Source organism: Scyliorhinus canicula, chromosome 12 (genome assembly GCF_902713615.1).
Source record: "Scyliorhinus canicula chromosome 12, sScyCan1.1, whole genome shotgun sequence".
In the NCBI taxonomy this organism is placed as follows: domain Eukaryota; kingdom Metazoa; phylum Chordata; class Chondrichthyes; order Carcharhiniformes; family Scyliorhinidae; genus Scyliorhinus; species Scyliorhinus canicula.
The window spans coordinates 72,969,496-72,993,719 of record NC_052157.1 but is presented as its reverse complement, the minus strand read 5'-3'; the positions used below and the strand labels follow the sequence as shown (position 1 = coordinate 72,993,719).

General features: G+C 50.4%; 1 protein-coding gene across 1 annotated transcript in view; it reads left to right on the top strand.

Moving 5' to 3' along the window:
- Positions 1-24,004, top strand: part of LOC119974287 (protein capicua homolog) — a 77,394-nt gene extending 53,390 nt beyond the window's left edge. The window contains exons 2-3 of the mRNA XM_038813059.1: positions 19,813-22,608; positions 23,886-24,004. Of these exons, the coding sequence (XP_038668987.1) occupies positions 19,839-22,608; positions 23,886-24,004 (2,889 nt within the window). The 5' untranslated portion in view covers positions 19,813-19,838. The remainder of the gene's footprint in view (positions 1-19,812; positions 22,609-23,885) is intronic.
- The last annotated feature ends 220 nt before the right edge of the window (positions 24,005-24,224 follow it).

The window sequence follows — 24,224 nt, the reverse complement described above, 5'->3', positions numbered from 1 at the left end:
GAATAATCCCCCCCATCCACTTCCTCTCCAAAACACCTCACCCAGTATCGATCCCCCTCCCCCACTTTTCACACCTCCCGGGCCTTCAAAACTTGCTCTCCAAGCTCCAATGGCCACAGCCCCTCCTGCCACCACACCTCCATTCACCAGCTAACTTAAGCTTGCTAGTGCGGGGTCCCCTGCCCAGGCGGCACCCCCCCCCGGCCGCTCCCAGGAAAACAATCAGAAAAAACATACTCCCCTCAAGCAAACCTATCCCGTGCAAACATACAAATCTCAGAAAAAACATTGCTATAAAAAACTTAACCCATCTAACAAAATGAAGCAAAAATATAAAACAGAACTATATATATATACTCTTCCAACTCCACTCCCCACAATCAATCCTCAGTCCCATTCCTCACTTCTGCCCCAAGCCTTCCACCTTCACAAACGTCTCCGCTGCTTTCACCGTCTCAAAGTAAAAGTCTCTGGAGTTATAGATCATCCTCAATTTCGCTGAGTACACCACACCAACCCCAACCCACTGTTATACAATGCCGTCTTCACTCGGCCGAAAGCCAACCGCCTTCTCGCCAGTTCCACAGTTAAGTCCTGGTAGATACGAACAGCAGCTCTAGCCCACTGCACCTTCCACTTCTGCTTCGCCCAACTCAGGACCTTCCAAGGTCACCACTCCTGGTTGCTAATTCGCCTTTGATTTAGGCCTCAACAACCGATGAGCCCGGTCCAGTTCATAGTGAGGGATCATCTCCCTCCCCCACCAACTCATCCAACATCTCGGCAAAGTACTCTGTTGGCCTCGGGCTCTGCACCCCCACGGGCAGGTTCACTATCCTCAAATGTTGCCGCCTCGATCGATTTTCCAAATCATCCAGCTTTGCTCGCAGCCCTTTGTTGGCCTCAACCACTCTCTGCAGCTCCTCCCCCATCGAGGTGAGTTGATCACTGTGTTGCGACACAGCTTCCTCCATTCCCTTAATTTTCTCACCCTGCTCTCACACCTTGGCTGATGCCTTCGACATAGCCACCTTCACCGGGGCAATTGCCTCCTCCACCAACACCTTCTATGCCACTGTCATTTCCTTCCTCAACACCTCCATGTGCTTTGCGAGCTGCTTCTCCAATTCCAAAGCCATCACCTCGGTCATCTTTTCTGCCGTAAGCAGCAGGGTAGCATGGTGGTTAGCATAAATGCTTCACAGCTCCAGGGTCCCAGGTTCGATTCCCGGCTGGGTCACTGTCTGTGTGGAGTCTGCACGTCCTCCCCCTGTGTGCGTGGGTTTCCTCCGGGTGCTCCGGTTTCCTCCCACAGTCCAAAGATGTGCGGGTTAGTTGGATTGGCCATGATAAATTGCCCGTAGTGTCCTAATGAAAGTAAGGTTAAGGGGGGTGTTGTTGGGTTACGGGTATAGGGTGGATACGTGGGTTTGAGTAGGGTGATCATGGCTCGGCACAACATTGAGGGCCGAAGGGCCTGTTCTGTGCTGTACTGTTCTATGTTCTATGTAAGCAGTGCGGCCCCACCCAGCGACCCAGCCTCCACCCTCTTGCCAGTTCCCAGTCTGGCCCCCTCACTTGACGGCGAACCCTCACTCCCTCCCTTCTTCACAGCGGTTTTCTTCTGATTTTTTGACATTAATATACCTTCATACACTCGATCAGCAAAAAGTGCCCCAGGGACTGGGCATTAAACTCCAAAAAACAAGCACCCCTAGTTGCCACACTCCGGCGCCTGTTCAGGTACACTGAGGGAGAATTCAGAATATCCAATTCACCTAACAGCGTGTCTTTTGGGACTTGTGGGAGGAAACCGATACAGACGCAGGGAGAATGTGCAGACTCTGCACAGACAGGGACCCAAGCCAGGAATCGAACCTGGGACCCTGGCGCCGTGAAGACACAGTGCTAACCACTGCTCCTCACATACCTTCCCCTGCCACTCCCCTCCACCCCAAGAAAATGGAACTTCAGGGCATGGGCATTTCATTATGGGATATGCAAGAAGCAAATCACAAATACACATCCATCCCTAGTATACACTTTCCCTTCCCCATCTTAGCCCTCAAACACGTGACGAAGCATCCACAATCAGATTATCCTATCCAGAGATATGTACAATTTTAACATTGAACTGTTAATAAACTCCAGTTAACTAACTTTGTGTTTCGGGTTTTAAACTTCTCTATGAGTGCAAATGGATCATGGTCTGCAAAAATCCGGGCAGCCACCTCCGATTCATCATGGCTGTCAATCTCCCAAACTCTACTTGGCATGCTGTGGACCACAGTGATTTTTGCTTCTTTTTCCAACATGCCTTGTATCTCAGTCTGTCACTGAGCCAGTCTCTGTGGTTTTAGTCGAGACTGATGTGGCTGTATTGGTTCAGAGTTTGTTATGTCCATGCCATGAATAGCTAACAGAGTGCCCCCTGGTGTTTTCCAACAATTCTGTCTCCCTTTTCAGTGTCTTCAATATATCTGTCTCTTTCTGTTTCTCCTGTACTGCAGTCAAACTTTTCTGATTGCCCAATGAATGTTTTACCAAATTTTGAGGATCTACAGCCAAACAACAAGCAGCATTGTCAATGTTGAGGGAAATATTTGGTTCCTTTTTAATAAATAAACACTCGTCAACCTCTCCAGCTTTACATTATCGCTTTTCCTTCACCTGGTACCTTCAGCAACTTGTGCAGCTGAGGGTTCTAACTCTCCCATAATTGGTTGACTTTATATGCACCGTTCTTTGTGAGACAACCTCCACCTCTTCGCCAGTTTTCATAATCATACCCCTTTTCTCCATTTGGTAACACCGACTGAAACAATCTGTACTTCAATTGTTCTTTACTTTCCGAATCAGAGGATAGAACATAGAACATTACAGCGCAGTACAGGCCCTTCGGCCCTCGATGTTGCGCCGACCTGTGAAACCACTCTAAAGCCCATCTACACTATTCCCTTATCATCCATATGCCTATCCAATGACCATTTGAATGCCCTTAGTATTGGCGAGTCCACTACTGTTGCAGGCAGGGCATTCCACGCCCTTACTACTCTCTGAGTAAAGAACCTACCTCTTTCATCTGTCCTATATCTATCTCCCCTCAATTTAAAGCTATGTCCCCTCGTGCCAGACATCACCATCCGAGGAAAAATGCTCTCACTGTCCACCCTATCTAATCCTCTGATCATCTTGTATGCCTCAATTAAGTCACCTCTTAACCTCTCTAACGAAAACAGCCTCAAGTCCCTCAGCCTTTCCTCATAAGATCTTCCCTCCATACCAGGCAACATCCTGGTAAATCTCCTCTGCACCCTTTCCAATGCTTTCACATCCTTCCTATAATGCAGCGACCAGAATTGCACGCAATACTCCAAATGCGGCCGCACCAGAGTTTGTACAGCTGCAACATGACCTCATGGCTCCGAAACTCAATCCCTCTACCAATAAAAGCTAACACACCGTACGCCTTCTTAACAACCCTCTCAACCTGGGTGGCAACTTTCAGGGATCTATGTACATGGACACCGAGATCTCTCTGCTCATCCACACTATAAGAATCTTACCATTAGCCCAGTACTCTGCATTCCTGTTATTCCTTCCAAAATGAATCACCTCACACTTTTCTGCATTGAACTCCATTTGCCACCTCTCAACCCATCTCTGCAGCTTATCTATGTCCCTCTGTAACTTGTAACATCCTTCTGCACTGTCCACAACTCCACCGACTTTAGTGTCATCTGCAAATTTACTCACCCATCCTTCTACACCCTCCTCCAGGTCATTTATAAAAATGACAAACAGCAGTGGCCCCAAAACAGATCTTTGTGGTACACCACTAGTAACTGGACTCTAGTCTGAACATTTCCCATCAACCACCACCCTTTGTCTTCTTCCAGCTAGCCAATTTCTGATCCAAACTGCTAAATCACCCTGAATCCCATGCCTCCGTATTTTCTGCAATAGCCTACCGTGGGGAAAATTATCAAATGCTGAAATCCATATACACCACATCAACTGCTTTACCCTCTCCACCTGTTTGGTGTGGAGATGCCGGCGTTGGACTGGGGTGAGCACAGTAAGAAGTATTACAACACCAGGTTAAAGTGACCTGTTTGATCACCTTCTCAAAAAACTCAATAAGGTTTGTGAGGCACGGCCTACCCTTCACAAAACTGTGTTGACTATCTCTAATCAAATTATTCCTTTCCAGATGATTATACATCCTATCTCTTATAAACCTTTCCAAGACTTTGCCCACAACAGAAGTAAGGCTCACTGGTCTATAGTTACCGGGGTTGTCTCTACTCCCCTTCTTGAACAACGGGACAACATTTGCTATCCTCAAGTCTTCTGGCACTATTCCTATAGACAAAGATGACTTAAAAATCAAAGCCAAAGACTCAGCAATCTCCTCCCTAGCTTCCCGGAGAATCCTAGGATAAATCCCATCCGGCCCAGGGGACTTAGCTATTTTCACACTTTCCAGAATTGCTAACACCTCCTCCTTATGAACATCAAGCCCATCTAGTCTAGTCGCCTGTATCTCAGTATTCTCCTCGACAACATTGTCTTTTTCCTGCGTGAATACTGACGAAAAATATTCATTTAGCAGCTCTCCTATCTCCTCGGACTCGACGCACAACTTCCTACTACTGTCCTTGACTGGCCCTACTCTTACCCTAGTCATTCTTTTATTCCTGACATACCTATAGAAAGCTTGAGGGTTATCCTTGATCCTACCTGCCAAAGACTTCTCATGGCCCCTCCTGGCTCTTCTTAAGCTCTCTCTTTAGGTCCTTCATAGCTAACTTGTAACTCTCGAGCGCCCTAACTGAACCTTTACGTCTCATCTTTACATAAGGATGGCACATTATTGGCACCATGAACCTTCTGGTTGTTCACAGATACAGTGGTAGAACCTCCACATGGTCCTCCATCCACCTTCCCCTTAGTTTTCAAAAGGAATTATTTGTCTTTGCCATTTGCTTCCTTTACCTTGAAGAGTCACTGTGGACCTTTAAAGGATGTGGGTTATCCAGCCATTCGCTTAGTATCACTTCAAAGTCCTTACTGTCCTCGTCCTGACTAATAGATGATGCCAAGCTATCATGTATGCTTTCCTTCAAAACAGGCATGCTCTTGGAAATTCTTGTACCTGAAGAGAATGCCAATGGGTTCACTGCAAGTGGCTGTAGCAAATTACTTTTAGGAAAGTCCAAGTCACTTTCTTCTTCCGGTTTACTGTCTTATTTACTCGCTTTGGAAGAATTACTTGCCATTTGTTCAAGATCAGTTAGTAATAGGTCTATTCGGTAACAGCTGTTTATCATTACTTCATAATCAGAACCAAAATCAAATTCAGAGTTCTTGTCTGACTCTTCATCACTATGATTACTATTACATTTGGATTTCTGTTTCTTATGGTCACCTTAAGTCTCGGATTTCTCAGAATCTGGTTCTCTACTGCTGTCATTTGATATGTGGTCAACGTCTTTCAACATTTCTTTCTTTCAGTCTCCACTGTCAAATTAATTTTCATAACTCCTCCATGCCCTACAGTTGGCATCTCATGCTCTATCTGCAGTATTTCCCTCAGACTCTCGGTAATCATGGTTGCCCCACAACCCAAAGATATGCAGGGTAGGTGGATTGGCCAAACTAAATTGCCCCTTCATTGGAAAAAAAAATGAATTGGGTACTTTAAATTTAAAAAATAAACAAGTAAAAAGTAATCATGGGTGAAGCTGCAGTCTTCACTCCTGCCAAATAATTGCCCAAATATAAGTCTACTACTTTCACTGGGAACATGTTAACCAGCCTGACAACTACTGGACCTGACACTAAATCACACTCCAATTTATACAATGGAACTGGGATACAAACTCCACCTATCCCAATCACTAATACCTCCACTTTCATTGAGATCTCTGGAGGGGAAACCAAATCCTTCTCCAATACGAGAGTTTGAGTAGCACCTGTGTCCCTTTCGGATAGTTTTAAAAATATATATTTTTATTCTCTTTTTTCACATTTTCTCCCAAATTTACACCCAACATTAAATAACAATCAGTAACCAATGTCAATGTCAATCCCCACATCAATAACAACAATCCCATCCTCCCACCGAACCCCCAAACATTAGTCAGCATGTTAATATAAACAAATGTCAAAAAGGAATCAACCATACTCACCATTAACACATACAGTCCCTCCCCTAATATTCAACGTAATCCAATTCTCGAAAGTGCATAATGAATAAAGCCCATGAATTGTAGAACCCCTCCATCCTTCCCCTCAGTTCAAACTTAACATTCTCAAGAGTCAAGAAATCCAACAGACCCCTCCCCCCATCAGGGCACAGGATGGAGAGGTTGATCTCCACCCTAACAGGATCCACCTTCGGGCGATCAACGAGGCGAAGGCTAAAACATCTGCGTCTGCACCTGTTTCCAACCCCGGCTGGTCCGACACCCCGAATATGGCCTCCCGAGGGCCTGGGTCCAGTTTCTCGTGCACCATTTAGAGATTACCCTAAAAACCTCCTTCCAGTAATCCTCCAGCTTTGGATAGGACCAAAACATATGAACGTGGTTTGTGTCCCCCCCCCCCCCCCCCCCCCCCCCCCCCCCCACACACACACACACACACACACACACACACACACACACAACGTTCACATACATCTTCTACCCCCTCAAAGAGCCGGCTCATCCTCGCCCTTGTACGGTGTGCTCTGCATACCACCTTCAGCTGTATCATCCCCAACCTTGCACACGAGGTGGAAGTGTTCAGTTTTCCCTTGGCCACTCCATCTGGGTTGCTATTTTCTCTAAAGCCCTGAAAATAGTTTCTACCTCCTTCTCTTCGAATTTTAGGAGGACTTGTATAAATTAAAACAATGGGTTCTATTCTAGGAATAAGCTGCCTTCTACTTTTTGATAGCTTCTCACCCATTTCCAGTGTCTTAATCTGGAAGGCTCTCTCTTTTCTTCTTTCTGTTTTTGCTTTTTCTTCTCTTTCTCATTGAAAGCTGTGAAACACTTCAAGAAGTCTTACAACACCAGGTTAAAGTCCAACAGGTTTGTTTCAAACACGAGCTTTCGGAGCACGGCTCCTTCTTCAGGTGAATCCTGAAGGAGCCGTGCTCCGAAAGCTCGTGTTTGAAACAAACCTGTTGGACTTTAACCTGGTGTTGTAAGACTTCTTACTGTGCTCACCCCAGTCCAACGCCGGCATCTCCACATCGTGAAACACTTCAGCAGTCAAGGGCATTCAGCCTCTGATCTCCCCGTAAACGTTCTCCAAGGCTGTCTTCAGGACACATGACAACGCAGAATTGTCAAGCAAAAACTTATAGCCACGTTCCGCACACATGAGTGCGGCTTCAACCGGGATCTTGGATTCATGTCACATTACATTCACCCCCCACCTTCTGGCCTGGTCTTGCAAAATCCTACCAACTGTCCTGGCTTGAGACAATTCACACCTCTTTAACCTGGGATTACCCCCTATCTCTGGATCTGTAATGATTTGATTACCCGCAAATGCTCGCATTCTAAGCATTGTCTGGCATCTCTGACTTTGTCTATATAAATGTTTCTGGAACATACCTCTCCATTCACCTGAGGAAGGAGCAGTGCTCCAAAAGCTCGTGTTTGAAACAAACCTGTTGGACTTTAACCTGGTGTTGTAAGGCTTCTTACTGTGCTCACCCCAGTCCAACGCCGGCATCTCCACATCATGTTTAATTATGACAAGAACAAATATGAAATGCACAGTAAATACAACTACTTAATGACAACTGACTCCCCCTTTAAATGCCCCACCCTCTACCCATGCACAAGACAGGCAACACAGAGGGGTGAAAAAGGGGAATAATAATAAGGACTAAGCTCAAAAGATGGGTAGCACGGTGGCATAGTGGTTAGCACTGATGCCTCTCGGTCCCAAGTTCGATCCATGTGGATCGATGGTCACTGTCCATGTGGAGTTTGCACATTCTCCTGTGTCTGCGTGGGTCTCACCTCCACAACCCAAAAGATATGCAGGCTAGGTGGATTAATCACGCCACATTGCCCCTTGATTGGAAAAAAACTAATTGGATTCTCTACATTTATTTTTTTTAAAGCTCAAAAGATGAGTCCATGCTTCAGATGATGAGTTATTTATTCAGTGCACTTTGTTCACAGTATGAACGTGGTTTAAAGTCTCTGGTTTACAGCTTTCAATGATCTTCCTTGCAATTAGCAATATCTTACAGCTTTTCCAGGGGAGGCCCCTGGCTTCACATCAGCCTGTTCTGGAGAGGAACTTATCAGATTTGGTCGCGGCTTGCATCAGGCTTTTCTGCAGAGAGAGTTGGTTCCCGCAGTGATTTCTGGTGAGAATTAGCTGGTTACTCTTGGAGAAAACAGAGTGGGAGAAAGAGAAGTTTGCCAAAGTGAAATGGAAAGCTCCTTCAGTCTCTGAACCACTTCAGTGGGAATAGATCCACCTCTTACCCGACGGAGCAAAGCCATTTGGGCCAATCCATTGGCGTCAGTCAAATCAATCAAATCGAAACTCAGCCAATCACTGTCATTAGAGTAGCTCAGTCCACAACTCCAGTCCAAACCAGCACCGGCTTCTCCTACCATTAAAGGCACAGGCCACTTTCCTTAAAGACACAAGTTCATAAATCATTCATGGATCAAAAATGTAACGGCAAAATGAAAGAAAGCGTAAAAAAAGGAATAAACAGGAAGGTTCCTTACACACTAGGGTAGAGTGCTGGTCGGTAAAGGTCTGCCACTGAATAACACTGGTACAGTATTGGTGGGTACCGTTTGTCTCTGTATAACGCTGGGATACATTACTCGTGGATACATATCTGTCACTGTATAACACTGGAGGGTACAGTGCTGGCGGGTACAGATCTGCCACTGGATAACCCAGGTACAGTACTGATGGGCACAGATCTGTCACTTTATAACACTGGGAGTACAGTACTGTTGGACAGGTCTGTCTCTATATAACACTGGGATATAGTAGAACATAGAATTTACAGTGCACAAGGAGGCCATTCGTCCCATCAAGTCTGCACTGGCCCTTGGAAAGAGCACCATAAGCCCCACACCACACTATACCCTTAACCCCACCTAACCTTTTTAGACACTAAGAGCCATTTATCATGGCGAGTCCACCTAACCTACACATCTTTGGACTGTGGGAGGAAACTGGAGCACCCGGAGTAAACCCATGCAGGCTCCGCACAGGCAGAGACTCAAGCTGGGAATCAAACCTGGGACCCTGGCGCTATGAAGCCACAGTGCTAACCACTGTGCTACCGTGCTGTCCACATTGGTGGATTCAGGTCTTTCACTATATAACACTTTGATATAGTGCTGGTTGGTCTGTCAGTGTATAATATGGGTACAGTATTGGTGGGTACAGGTCTGTCACTATAACACTGGAGTACAGTATAAGTGGGCACAGGTCTGTCAATGTGTGACACTGGGATACAGTATTGGTGGGTATCCATCTCTTCCTTTGCATTGTCTTCCCTTGATGTGGACGGCACAATGAATTGACTTAAAAGCACTTTCTGCAAAACAGATGGGAATCGGTGGTGAATGCTGCCCTTGCCAGTGACGCTCACACCTGTGAATGAATGGGAAAAGGCTCTGACCACTGAGAATATCCCATGTGTTGTTGATTCTGGAGTTCTGAGTTGCTCTGGGGCGATTTGGGAAAAGGTTGTTGTTGGGCATTTTTTTGTGGCAATATATGAGGAATGCAGAATGTTTACAGTGCAGGACCAGGCTATTCGGCCCATCGACTTCCCGAGCAGGTAATTCACTTATTGCCGTTCCTCCTTTTTCTCTCCGTAGCGTTGCACACTCTTCCTTCTCACTCGATTGAACCTGCCTCTGACACACACTCAGGCCGCACCTTCAAGACCCCTACCAACCTCTCCGTGAAAAGGTTTTTTTTTTATATCACTTTTGTGAATTACTTTAAATCTGTGCCCCTCGTTCTCGATCCTCCCACCAGTGGGAACAATTTCCCTGCTGTCTATTCTGTCCAGACCCCTTGTGATTTTGAGTCCCTCTATCAAATCTCTGCTCAGCTTCTGTTTTCCAAGGACAGTGTCTTATCTTCTCCAATCTGTCTTCATAACTGAAGTTCCTCATCCCTGGATCCATTCTCGTGAATCTTTTCCGCATTCGCTCCAGTGTTCACATTCTACCAAAAGTGTGGTCCTCAAAACTGGATAAAACTTTCCAGCTGAGGCTGAACCAGTGTCTTGTACATGTTCAGCATAACCTCCTCGCTCTCTGCACCTTTGTGAATAAAAGACGCTATGTTCTAATATCCAAGCCTCGAAGCTGAGAAAAGAGTAGAAGGAGGCTATTTGGCCCTTCGAGCATGCTCCTCCATTCATGCCTGATCATCCAACTCAGTAGCCTAATCCCCCTCCCCCCCCCTCCCCATATCCTTTGATCCCCTGCGTCCCAAGAGCTATAATCTAACTGCTTCTTGAAAACTTACAATAGTTTGACCTCAACTACTTCCTGTGGTAATGAATTCCACAGGCCGACTGTTCTCTGGGTGAAGAAATTTCTCCTCATCTCTGTCCGAAATGGTGTACCCCATATCCTCAGACTGTGACCCCTGGTTCTGGGCGCCCCCACCATCGGGAACATTTTTCTTGCATCTACCCTGTCTAGTCCTGTTAGAATTTTATAGGCTTCAGTGAGATCCCCCCTCATTCTCCAGAACTCCAGGGAATATATCCTAACTGACTCATCTCTCCTCATACATTATTCCTGCCATCTCAGGAATCAGTCTGGTAAACCTTTGCTGCACTCCCTCTACAGCAAGAATATCCTCCCTCAGATAAGGAGACCAAAACTGCACATAATATTCCAGGTGTGGCCTCACCAAGGTCCTGTATAATTACAGCAAGACATCCCTGCTCCTTAACTTGAATCCTCTTGCTATGAAGGCCAACATACCATTTGCCTTCTTTACCGCCTGCTGTCCCTGTATGCTTACCTTCAGTGACTGGTGTACGAGGACACTCGGGTCCTGTTGTACGTTCCCCTCTCCTAATTTATGGTCATTTAGATAATCTGCCTTGTCAATTTTGCTATTGAATTGGATAACCTCGCATTTATCCAAATCATACTGCATCTGCCGTTCATTTTCCCACTCACTCAACTTGGCCAAATCACACAGAAGGATCTCTGCATCCTCTTCACAGCTCACCCTCCCTCTGCCATTTTCAGTGACTCTGCACGCGTTACTTTCTCTGCTCCGGTAGCCCCTTTCAAGATTGCACCCATTGTAGGCTGTTTCTCCGAGTTCTTCCTCCCAAAATGAATCACTGCACATTTCTCCAACTATTCGCCCATTCCATTGCCTTGGTTTATGTCTTTTTCAGGTTCCGCACTGTCATTCTGCCGGAGCATGATGTTTTCAGGTGTTGTGTTGTCCGCAAATCCTGAAATGGTGCGGTGTACACCAAGATCCGGATCATTCATATCTATCCGTAAAAGTAGGGGTCCCGGATACCCCCCCCCCCCCCCCCCACACACACACACACACCCCCCACGGGGGAGCTTCACTACGAACCTTCCTCCAGTCCGAGAAATATCCATTCACCCCTGCTATCTATTTCCTGTCTCTCAGACAATTTTGTATCCATGTGTGTCAAGGGGTGGCGCTAGGGGTGGGGAGGTTTAACGTACCCATGTTTTGCCTCTGTTTCACTGCCCAGCAGGTGTCTGGCATCTCACTGTTGCCGCTAGTGCCGGTGGGTCAGAAGCCAAGACACTGTACATTGCAATGAGGAGAAACTTGCAAATATATCAAGCTCTCGGGTAGTCCCGAGACCCACTTGTGGCCAGTGACTTAGTCCTTTTAACCGTTGGCCATTTACAACTCGCGGATACTGAATCCGCACAGCAGGATTCCACAAGCCACAGCACAGGGATTACTCCATCAGCTTGTTCCAGTGACTATGGCCGTGGGGTAAATATTGGCCCGAGGCGTAGGGGGAGACTTCCCTTCTCCTTCCAATAGTGGCTGTGGGGATCTTCAACATCCATCCACCCATGGCCGCAGACTAGGCCTGGGCTTTCTCGTCTCACCTGAATGACTGTGCAGCCCCCACCCCGGGCTGTGCTGGGGGAGTCGGACTAGATTATGGACCCAATCATTCAGCAGGCTCACATGATGAATTTAACATGTGGTAAGCTGGGTAGACGTGTCTCGGCAGTGGCAGGCAGGGTAACCAGCCAAATCTAGCTTACAGTTCCAGTCCTCAACAGATATACAACAGTCAGTGTACAGAGACAGAGGAACAGAAGGGAGTGAGTTACCATCTGCAATCTAATCAAGGGGTTTGGGGTGATTTGCATATAGAATAATAGATACCCGTGTGTGAGGTACAGACTGGAATCTAATCGAGGGGTTCGGGGTGGTTTATGTATAGAATAACAGATACCCGGGAGTGAGTTACAGACTGGAATCTAATCGAGGGGTTCAGGGTGGTTTATATACAGAGTAACAGATACCCGAGAGTGAGTTACAGACTGGAATCTAATCGAGGGGTTCGGTGTGGTTTATATACAGAATTACAGATACCCGGGAGTGAGTTACAGACTGGAATCTAATCGAGGGGTTTGGTGTGGTTTATATATAGAATAACAGATACCCGGGAGTGAGTTACAGACTGGAATCTAATCGAGAGGTTCGGGGTGGTTTATATATAAATAACAGGTACCCGGGAGTGAGTTACAGACTGGAATCTAATCGAGAGGTTCGGGGTAGTTTATATATAGAATAACAGATACCCTGTGTTCTGCAACTAAAAAAAAAAGTGAAAAGGGGGGATGTAGTGATCCTCGCCTGAGTGTCCAGAAGGGGCTGATGGGAAATGGAAGTACCACCAGGGGGCAGCACGGGGACATATAAGAGTGACGCCGAAGGCCCGCCCTCGCTCACTTTGGCTGGAGAGACAGGGGAGCAGGACAGGACGGAAGTTGAGCTCAGGGCTGCAAGTGGTTAGGCCTAGTTGCAGAGCATCGAAAAGCAGTATCTTTACAAGTGCCATTCTGTAAGTAAAAGCTAACGAAGTAATTTATTGTGGAGCACAATAAACCACCCTTCAACTGCTGAATGACTTCTAGCATTCTTTTAAGAAAGATAACACCCGGGTGTGAGATTTGACTGGAATTTAATAGAGAGGTTCAAGTTGTTTGAGCAAGGGATTAGATAAAGCTCCCTCTACACTGTCCCCATCAAACACTCCCAGGACAGATACAGCACGGGGTTAGATACAGAGTAAAGCTCCCTCTACACTGTCCCCATCAAACACTCCCAGGACAGATACAGCACGGGGTTAGATACAGAGTAAAGCTCCCTCCACACTGCCCCCATCAAACACTCCCAGGACAGGTACAGCACAGGGTTAGATACAGAGTAAAGCTCCCTCCACACTGCCCCCATCAAACACTCCAAGGACAGGTACAGCACGGGGTAAGATACAGAGTAAAGCTCCCTCCACACTGCCCCCATCAAACACTCCCAGGACAGATACAGCACGGGGTTAGATACAGAGTAAAGCTCCCTCTACACTGTCCCCATCAAACACCCCCAGGACAGATACAGCACGGGGTTAGATACAGAGTAAAGTTCCCTCTTCACTTGGAATTTTTTCAGAGTGAATGATGTCGAGCTGTTTCACCTTTTCCACAGCGGTTGAAATGAGCGCGTGATCAATCTATGGAACAGGCACCCTCGGGAGATGGAGCAAGCAGTTAGGATCGATCCATCCAAATGGAAATTGCAATGGATTGCTCTCGGATAACACTTTTGTGTTACAGTATGCGAGTCTGTTTAGACACACTGTCTGCAGAGTGAAACATGACTTTGGAGGAGCAGGTGGCTTTTAACCTACAATTCCTCTCCACCACTGGGGGTTTTCCTCATCTCATGTATGGGTCTCTTGTAGATTAAGTGATTGAGATTGATTGCTGTGATCTAGTCAACAATTCCATTATCTTTGTGGAGTGTGACTGCTGGAAGGTGAACTGGATGTAGCTCCGTCTTTTATCAGCCACCCATTTCTACTCCTCTCTCTCTTTTTCTCTCCTTCTCGCTTCCCATCTCTTTCTACCTTTCTTTCTGTCTCTCTTGCTATTTGACCCCTGTCTCCACGTCCCTCCCCCTGCCTCCCCGTCCCTCCCCCTGCCTCCCCGTCCCTCCCCCTGCCTCCCCGTGCCTCCCCCGTCTCTCCCCCTGCCTCCCCCGTCTCTCCCCCTGCCTCCCCCGTCTCTCCTCCTGCCTCCCCCGTCTCTCCCCCTGCCTCCCCCGTCTCTCCCCCTGCCTCCCCCGTCTCTCCCCCTGCCTCCCCCGTCTCTCCCCCTGCCTCCCCCATCTCTCCCCCTGCCTCCCCCGTCTCTCCCCCTGCCTCCCCCTTCTCTTTCTCACTTTTACTGGCAGTTTCTCTCTCTCTTCCCCTCTCTCTCTCTCTCTCTTTCTGGCTCTTTCTCTTTACCTTCCTCTTTCTCTCTTTCTTTCACTCTTTGATTGGGCAGCACTTGCTGAACAATCCTGAGTGCGTTAATAGCTACTTTAACCACCAATCAGTCCAGCTTGTAATGTGGCTCATTTATACGTGGTTGAAGTGACAAACAACGATACAGAGGTGCCATTTTCTTGCAATCAAAAGGAATATGTTCAAGGCCTTTTCTGAATTACCCGTGAGCAGGGGAACTTTTAGTTCCCTCTTGATTTTTGCAAAGCAACGGCTCGGCCAATCAGAATCATTCAGTGCCTTTCCCTCCAGCAGTAGAAGTTGTTGTGGTCGTTTGAAGTTTGGCATTCTTGTGTCGGTCCTGATGAATGCGAGATGAAATGCAACATGTCTCCCCTTACCGCGATATTCTAGATCTCGATTCAAAATGCTGCGTCCACGGCCCTCATCAAACCTGTGGGCCTTGGCAACATGACACTGGTACACTGCTTCACCGGAATGGAGCGCGGCCGTAGAGAGAGTTAAATTAGGAGGATGCTTTGCACAGACCAGGTTTGTATTTCCTTGTGTGAATATAGAACATTACAGTGCAGTACAGGCCCTTCAACCCTCGATGTTGCGCCGACCTGTGAAACCACTCTAAAGCCCATCTACACTATTCTCTTATCATCCATATGTCTATCCAATGACCATTTGAATGCCCTTAGTGTTGGCGAGTCCACTACTGTTACAGGCAGGGCATTCCATGCCCTTACTACTCTCTGAATAAAGAACCTACCTCTGACATCTGTCCTATATCTATCTCCCCTCAATTTAAAGCTATGTCCCCTCATGCTAGCCATCTCCATCTGAGGAAAAAGGCTCTCATTGTCCACCCTATCTAATCCTCTGATCATCGTGCATGCCTCAATTAAGTCACCTCTTAACCACCTTCTCTCCAACGAAAACAGCCTTAAGTCCCTCAGCCTTTCCTCATATGATCTTCCCTCCATACCAGGCAACATCCTGGTAAATCTCCTCTGCACCCTTTCAATGCTTTCACATCCTTCCTATAATGCGGCGACCAGAACTGCACGCAATACTCCAAATGCAGCCGCACCAGAGTTTTGTACAGCTGCAACATGACCTTATGGCTCCGAAACGCAATCCCTCTACCAATAAAAGCTAACACACCGTACACCTTCTTAACAACCCTATCAACCTGGGTGGCAACTTTCAGAGATCTATGTACATGGACACCGAGATCTCTCTGCTCATCCACACCACCAAGAATCTTACCATTAGCCCAGTACTTTGCATTCCTGTTATTCCTTCCAAAATGAATCACATTACACTTTTCTGCGTTAAACTCCATTTGCCACCTCTCAGCCCATCTCTGCAGCTTATCTATGTCCCTCTGTAACCTGCAACATCCTTCCACACTGTCCACAACTCCATTGACTTTAGTGTCATCTGAAAATTTACTCACCCATTCTTCTACGCCCTCCTCCAGGTCATTTATCAAAATGACAAACAGCAGTGGCCCCAAAATAGATCTTTGTGGTACACAACTATTAACTGAACTACAGGCTGAACTTTTCCCATCAACCGCCACCCTCTGTCTTCTTCCAGCTCGCCCATTGCTGATGCAAACTGCTAAATCACCCTGAATCCCATGCCTCCATATTTTCTGCAATAGCCTACCATGGGGAACCTTATCAAACGCTTTACTGAAATCCATATACACCACATCAACTGCCTTACCCTCATCCACCTGTTTGGTCACCTTCTCAAAGAACTCAATAAGGTTTGTGAGGCACGACCTACCCCTCACAAAACTGTGTTCACTATTCCTAATCAAATTATTCCTTTCTAGATGATTATACATCCTGTCTCTTGTAAACCTTTCCAAGACTTTTCCCACAACAGAAGTAAGGCTCACTGGTCTATAGTTACCGGGGTTGTGACTACTCCCCTTCTTGAACAAGGGGACAAAATTTGCTATCCTCCAGTCTTCTGGCACTATTCCTGTAGACAGTGACAACATAAAGATCAAAGCCAAAGGCTCAGCGATCTCCTCCCTAGCTTCCCAGAGAATCCTAGCATAAATCCCATCCGGCCCAGGCGCCTTATCTATTTTCACTTTCCAGAATTGCTAACACCTCCTCCTTATGAATCTCAAGCCCTTCTAGTCTAGTAGCCTGTATCTCAGTATTCTCCTCGACAACATTGTCTTTTTCCTGTGTGAATACTGATGAAAAATATTCATTTAGCACCTCTCCTATCTCCTTGGACTCCACGCACAACTTCCCACTACTGTCCTTGACTGGCCCTACTCTTCTCCTAGTCATTCTTTTATTCCTGACATACCTATAGAAAGGGTTACCCTTGACCCTTGCTGCCAAAGACTTCTCATGTCCCCTCCTGGCTCTTCTTAGCTCTCTGTTTAGGTCCTTCCTAGCTAACTTGTAACTCTTGAGCACCCTAACTGATCCTTCACGTCTCATCTTTACATAAGCCGCCTCCTTCCTCTTGATCAGTGATTCAACTACTTTAGTAAACCACAGTTCCCTCGCTCGACCACTTCCTCCCTGCCTGACAGGTACATTCTTATCAAGGACACGCAGTAGCTGTTCCTTGAACAAGCTCCATATTTCAATTGTGCCCATCCCCTGCAGTTTCCTTCCCCATCCTATGCATCCTACGTCTTGCCTCATCGCATCATAATTGCCTTTCCCCCAGGTATAACTCTTGCCCTGCGGTACATACCTATCCCTTTCCATCGCTGAAGTAAATGTAACCAAATTGTGGTCACTATCACCAAAGTGCTCACCTACCTCCAAATCTAACACCTGTCCTGGTTCATTTCCCAGTACCAAATCCAATGTGGCCTCGCCTCCTGTTGGCCGATCTACATACTGTGTCAGGAAACCCTCCTGCACACATTGGACAAAAGCTGACCCATCTAAAGTACTCTAACTGTAGAGTTTCCAGTCAATATTTGGAAAGTTAAAGTCCCCCATAACAACTACCCTGTTACTTTCGCTCCTATCCAGAATCATCTTTGCAATCCTTTCCTCTACATCTCTGGAACTTTTCGGAGGCCTATAGAAAACTCCCAACAGGGTGACCTCCTTTCCTGTTTCTAACCTCAGCCCATACCATCTCAGTAGACGAGTCCTCATCAAACGCCCTTTCTGCCACCGTAATACTGTATTTGACTAACAATGCCACCCCTCCTCCTCTTTTACCACCTTCCCTGAGCTTACTGAAATATCTAAACCCCGGAACCTGCAACAACCATTCCTGTCCCTGCTCTACCCATGTCTTCGAAATGGCCACAACATCGAAGTCCCAGGTACCAACCCATGCTGCAAGTTCACCCACCTTATTCCGGATGCTCCTGGCACTGAAGTAGACACACTTTAAATCACCTTCCTGCCTGCCGGTACACTCCTGCAACCTTGAAACCTTACTCTTGACCTCACTACTCTCAACCTTCTGTATACTGGAGCTACAATTCAAGTTCCCAAACCCCTGCTGAATTAGTTTAAACCCTCCCAAAGAGCATTAGCAAAGGAGTCAATAGGGTGGATGAAGGGAAGCGGTTCCCTCCTGTGGCCAGTGGGCTGAATGGGCCTCCTCCTGTCCCTGAGAGACGGGCTCGAAGGGCGCTGAATGGGCCTGCTCCTGTCCCTGTGAGATAGGCTGGAGGGGGGCGGAATGGGCCTCCTCCTGTCCCTGTGAGATGGGCTGGAGGGGGGTGGAATGGACCTCCTCCTGTCCCTGTGAGACGGGCTGGAGGTGGGGAGGGGGACTCCTCCTGTTCCTGTGAGACGGGCTCGAGGGGGTGGAATGGGCCTCCTCCTGTCCCTGAGAGACGGGCTCGAAGGGCACTGAATGGGCCTGCTCCTGTCCCTGTGAGATAGGCTGGAGGGGGGCGGAATGGGCCTGCTCCTGTCCCTGTGAGACGGGCTTCAGGGGGCTGAATGGGCCTCCTCCTGTCCCTGTGAGATGGGCTGGAGGGGGGCTGAATGGGCCGCCTCCTGTCCCTGTGAGATGGGCTGGAGGGGGGAAGAGGGTCTCCTCCTGTCCCTGTGAGATGGGCTAGAGGGGGGAGAGGGTCTCCTCCTGTCCCTGCGAGATGGGCTGGAGGGGGGTGGAATGGACCTCCTCCTGTCCCTGTGAGATGGGCTGGAGGGGGGTGGAATGGACCTCCTCCTGTCCCTGTGAGATGGGCTGGAGGGGGGAAGAGGGTCTCCTCCTGTCCCTGTGAGATGGGCTGGAGGGGGGGAGAGGGTCTCCTCCTGTCCCTGCGAGATGGGCTGGAGGGGGGTGGAATGGACCTCCTCCTGTCCCTGTGAGATGGGCTGGAGGGGGGTGGAATGGACCTCCTCCTGTCCCTGTGAGATGGGCTGGAGGGGGGAAGAGGGTCTCCTCCTGTCCCTGCGAGATGGGCTGGAGGGGGGAAGAGGGTCTCCTCCTGTCCCTGCGAGATGGGCTGGAGGGGGGTGGAATGGACCTCCTCCTGTCCCTGTGAGATGGGCTGGAGGGGGGAAGAGGGTCTCCTCCTGTCCCTGTGATATGGGCTGGAGGGGGGAAGAGGGTCTCCTCCTGTCCCTGCGAGATGGGCTGGAGGGGGGTGGAATGGACCTCCTCCTGTCCCTGTGAGATGGGCTGGAGGGGGGGAGAGGGACTCCTCCTGTCCCTGTGAGATGGGCTCGAGGGGGGGAGGGGGACTCCTCCTGTTCCTGTGAGACGGGCTCGAGAGGGGCCGAATGGCCTGCCCCTGTCCCTGTGTGATGGGCTCGAGGGGGGCGGAATGAGCCCCCTGTTCCGGTTCCTGTTCCAAGTCCTCAGAGACACTAGATATTTAACCAGTGGCACAGGTTGTTATGTTGGCCTTCCAGGGCTGAGATGTGGTGAAGTGTAGTTTTGTGGGGGGACGGGAAGGGGAGTTCGGAAACTTGGGGAATTTTCTAGCCCAGAGGGACACGGACATCTGATTCGGCAGTAGATTTTTAAAGGGGTATATGGGTGGGGCAGGAAAATGGAAAATCAGCCATGGGTTTTCGGTAATTTCCGATGTGGCACTGCCCTCGCGCCTCCTCGAGGATCTGTTGTGTGCATGGAGGTGGTCTACTAGGCAGCATTTTGTTTGGGTGGGGTGGGGAGAGGGATTGCAGTATATCGGGGGGGGGGGGGGGTGGGGGTGGAGGATCTGTTCTCTCTCTGGGTTGTACAGGGGACTGGCGAGTGAGCAGCCCAGTAACTGATTGGATTGTTTCTTGTGTTCCCTTGTCCAGACCCCACAGCCGACCTAAGATGAACGATGAAGTCCGCCAGGAAGCCGAGCGCCTCGGGCAGCAGCAGGTCCCCTCCCACAGGGCGGCAAAGGGGCCTCAAGCGCAGGCACATCGAGCAGGGAGCTGAGGCAGGCAGCACGGGTCAACAGGCCCATGGGGCACCCACCACTAGGAGGGCCCAGGGGAAGCAAGAGGGGTGGCCCAAGGATGTCAAGGGCCTTGAGTCGCCTGTCAAAGAGGCTGGGGTCAGAAACCAGGTGGAGGGCAGAAACCAGCTGGGCCGCACGAGGGAGGCTGAGGTGGGGGGCCTGCCCAGGGAGGAGGGGAGGGTGGCCTCCGAGGCGGGCAAGGCCGAGGGGACGTCCAGCCGGAAGACTGCCACCTTTAAGTCCCGGGCTCCCCGCAAGAAGCTGGTGGAGGAGCTGTCGGGCGCTGAGGGGCGGGAGGATTCGAGCAGCAACAGCAGCGAGGGGTCGGGAGTCTGCGCCCAGGCCCAGCCCATACCCGAGGAGCCCCCTCCACCCCCCGCGTCAGCTGACGAGCCCTGCCCTAGCGTCAGCTCCTCTGGCACCGAGACGGCCAGTGAGCATTCGGCTGACTGCGAGGAAGACGAGGCTGAGGGGCTCCCCCCGGTGTCCCGTCCCTTGCCCACCCAGCGTGTGCTGGCGCGCTGCAATGGTGCCTTTCGACCCGGAACGCTGAGGCACTGCCGACGGCACTGTCGGGACCTGGCTGTGCAATTCGACGGAGACCAGGTGGTCACCTACTTCGAAGGGGCCTGGGGTGGTGAGGGCGGGGGGGAGCTCAGTGTGCTTCTGGACCTGGCACCCCCCGCCTCCACCTTGGCCCCCGGCACCCGGGTCTGTGCCCGTGCCGGTCCCCACCAGTTAACCTTCCGGGACGGTGCAGTGACCGAGATCGGGCAGGGAGCAGCCCCCTACAGGGTCCTCTTTGACAGGGTTGGGCAGCACGAGGGCCATGAGGAGGAAGAGGAGGCATGGGTGCTGCTTGAAGACCTGAGGCTTCTCCGGGCTCCTTGGCTACCGGAGCCGGCCCCCCACACCCATCCGGAGAGGAGCCCCACGCCCCCAGACCACCCCTCCAGCGGCCCTCCTGCCCAGCCCCGGCAGCCTGAGGATGCCGAGGTATTGAAGCTGAGCCTGAACATGGGAGGGTGCAGGCAAGAGGGCATGCAGGACACGGCCCTGCGGCCGGGACTCCTGCCTTCCTCGCCTGCCCCACCACCTCCCCAGCAGCAGCAGCAGATAGTGCCCCAGGAAGGCGGTGGAGGCAGCACCAGCAGCAGCGTGTCGCTGGACAGCCGCCTGACACCGGGCTCCCGCTCACGTACTCCTTTGGTGCCCACGGGCACCGCTGTGGCCGCCCAGCACAAATACAAGAAGGGTGACGTGGTCTGTACGCCCAATGGCATCCGCAAGAAGTTTAATGGCAAGCAGTGGCGGCGGCTGTGCTCCCGCGATGGCTGCATGAAGGAGTCTCAGCGGCGAGGCTACTGCTCTCGCCACCTCTCCATGCGCACCAAGGAGCTGGAGGGGGCCTCGGATGGCAGGGCCAGTGGCCTCCGGGAGGGCAGCTCAGAGTTCGACTGGGACGACACATCCCGGGACAGCGAGGCCAGCAGCGCCCGTACCGACCCCCACCCTCGGCTGCTGGCGGCCTCCGACCTCTCTAGCTTCAACTCGGACGAGTGCGACGCGGCCAACATGCTGGTGTCACTTGGCAGCTCACGCTCTGGTACTCCAGGCTTCTCGCCCGTCTCCAACCAGTCGCCCTTCTCGCCAGCGCCCTCCCCCTCGCCCTCACCCCTCTTTGGCTTCCGGCCAGCCAGCTTCAGCCCCATCACCGCCTCGCCCGTCATCCAACGGACGGCCTGCTCCTCCTCCTCTCGCCACCGGCACGCCAGCACACCGAAGCTGGGAGTCCTGACGCCGGAGATGGTACATCACCACCACCAGCAGCAGCTGCACCAGCGCGAGCGCCACTCCTCTGGCATCCAGCCCACCTTCCAGACCAGCCTAACATTCACCGTGCCCATGAGCCCGGGCAAGACCAAGGGCAAGGTAGATTGGGCCCACGGCAGCGCAGCCTCTGCCGCTGTGGCTGCCGGTGACTACCACAAGAGTGACAGCGTGGACTCGGGAGTGGAGTCAGTCCCCCATACCCCCACCCCATCCATACCCGCCGGCTTCCAGGCTGTATCCCCCCCAGCTGGGCCCTTCCCCCGCTCCCGCCAGCCCTCACCCCTGCTGCTGACCCCGCCTGCCACCATGACCTCCGACCCCATGGCAGCCAGCCCTTCGGTGAGGAGGGTGCCCGCCGCCCAGCGCGACTCACCAGTCATTGTGCGCAACCCCGATGTGCCGCTGCTGCCAGCCCACTTCACCGAGCGGCCCCTGGGTGGGGGAGATAGTGGTGCCCGTGGTGGGGGAGGAGGTGTTGGAGTAGCGGGAGTGGGCAGTCCCCGGGCAGCCAAGGGGAGCACCAAGGAGCACCACCGCCATCTGGCCACCAGTAGCAAGGCACCGCTCCAGGCCCCCGTGGCCATCAACGCCAACCGTATCCAGGGCATGGCACGCGTCCCCTCTCCTGGCCAGCCGGCCGGGGGCCTGGGCGTGGCTGCTATCTTGACCCCCTCCCGTCAGGAGCCGCCCATCCAGCCTGTGGCCTTCCACCCCTCGCCCGCCGCCCTGCTCCCAGTCATCGTCCCGTCGCAGCTCGGAGAGTTCAACCACCCGGCTCCAAAGAAGGAGGTCATCATGGCACGACCAGGAACAGGTACTGACATTCCACCTTTACTCTCTGTCTCTCAACCTCTGCAGGGGTGGGTGGGGGGGAAAAGCAAATTAAAATGGGGGAGGGCATCTTCCGATGACTGTTCCCCTTCTGGCGGATGTTGGAAACTGTAATTTGTAAATGAACAGCCAATGTGAACTGATTGATCATAGCGAGAGCTTGCATGATTTTGCGAAGAGTGCATCCTGCCTCATTAAGTAGGCTTGACTTTCCAGCGAGGTCATTCGTGGTGTGGACAAGGTAAATCTCTATGTTTAAGTATGGACTTCCATAAGGCATTGGAAATGGTTCCAGATGAGACGCTGTGAGGAAACATAGAATTGGAGGCAGTCGATCGATTGGCCTGGCAATAAGTTTAGAGGGAGGATGTCAAGAGCCTAAATAGCCGGTATCCACTTCTAATCGCAGCTTGTGATGGTCAGTGATCTGTAACGGAGCTTTAAACTGGGCCTGTCAATGGGTGACTCCCTCTCCCCTGCCCCTCGCGCGCGCGCACTTCCTCCCCTCATGCGAGGAAGTGGGGCCGGGGGGGGCAGTGGTTGGGGGGGGCGGGGTAGTGGTGCGCAGTGCAGATCCACCCAGACTGATGCTAAGGCCACAAGGGCTGAACTCCGAGGGTGGGTTTCATCAACTGGACTTGTACTCCCTCGAGTGGAGCAATTTAAGGGTGGGGGGTGATCCATTTGAGGAATTTAACATGATTAAAAGATTTGATAGGGTTAGAAGAAAGGAACTATTTTCTCCAGTGGTGAGGGAGACGTCTAGAGCCAGAGGTTGGTTGAGGGGTGGGGGGGTTTAGAACCTTCAAATTCAAACCAAGCGATTCAGGGGGTGATGTTAAGGAAAGTCTGGCTGATGTGGGAGAAAATAGAGTCGAGGCCAGATTGGCCACGTAACGATTGAATGGCAAAACAGCCTTGAGGGGCCGAATTACTTCTTCCTATTGGTCCATGCTGCTGGTTACGTTCCATGAAAGCCTGACTCAAGCCGGGAATCGAACATGGGATCCTGGCATTGTGAAGCCATAATGCTGGCCACTATGCTACCGTGCTGCCCACGTGTTACACGCTTGTTCAAAAAGGACAAAGCCGGTAACTCCACCAGTTAGTTTGACTTCAGTGGTGGGGAAACTGCTGGAAATTATAGTTCTGGACAGAATCAACAGTGATCAATAGACAAGTACAGGATATATTAAGGAAAGCCAGCATGGATTCATTCAGGGAATATCATGTTTAACTAACTTCCTGGAGCTTTTTCAGGAGTTAACAGAGAAGGTGGATCAGGGCAACATTCTGATGTGGTGTATGTGGATTTTCAAAAGGCATTTGCTACAGTGCCACACAAGACTTGCGTGAAAAATTACAGCTCATGGATTTAAATGGCAAGATAGCCATTGGCAAGATAGTCATGGGCACGGTGAATGTTGGGCTGGTCTGGAAAGTGGGCCAAAAGTGACAGGAAACAAGAGAGTCGAGATAAACATTTGTCTTTCAGATTGGAGATACGTTTATAGAGGGGTTCCCCAGGTCAGTGCTGGGACCCTTGCTCTTCCTAATATATATTAATTACCAAGACTGTGATGGGCAGGACAGGATTTC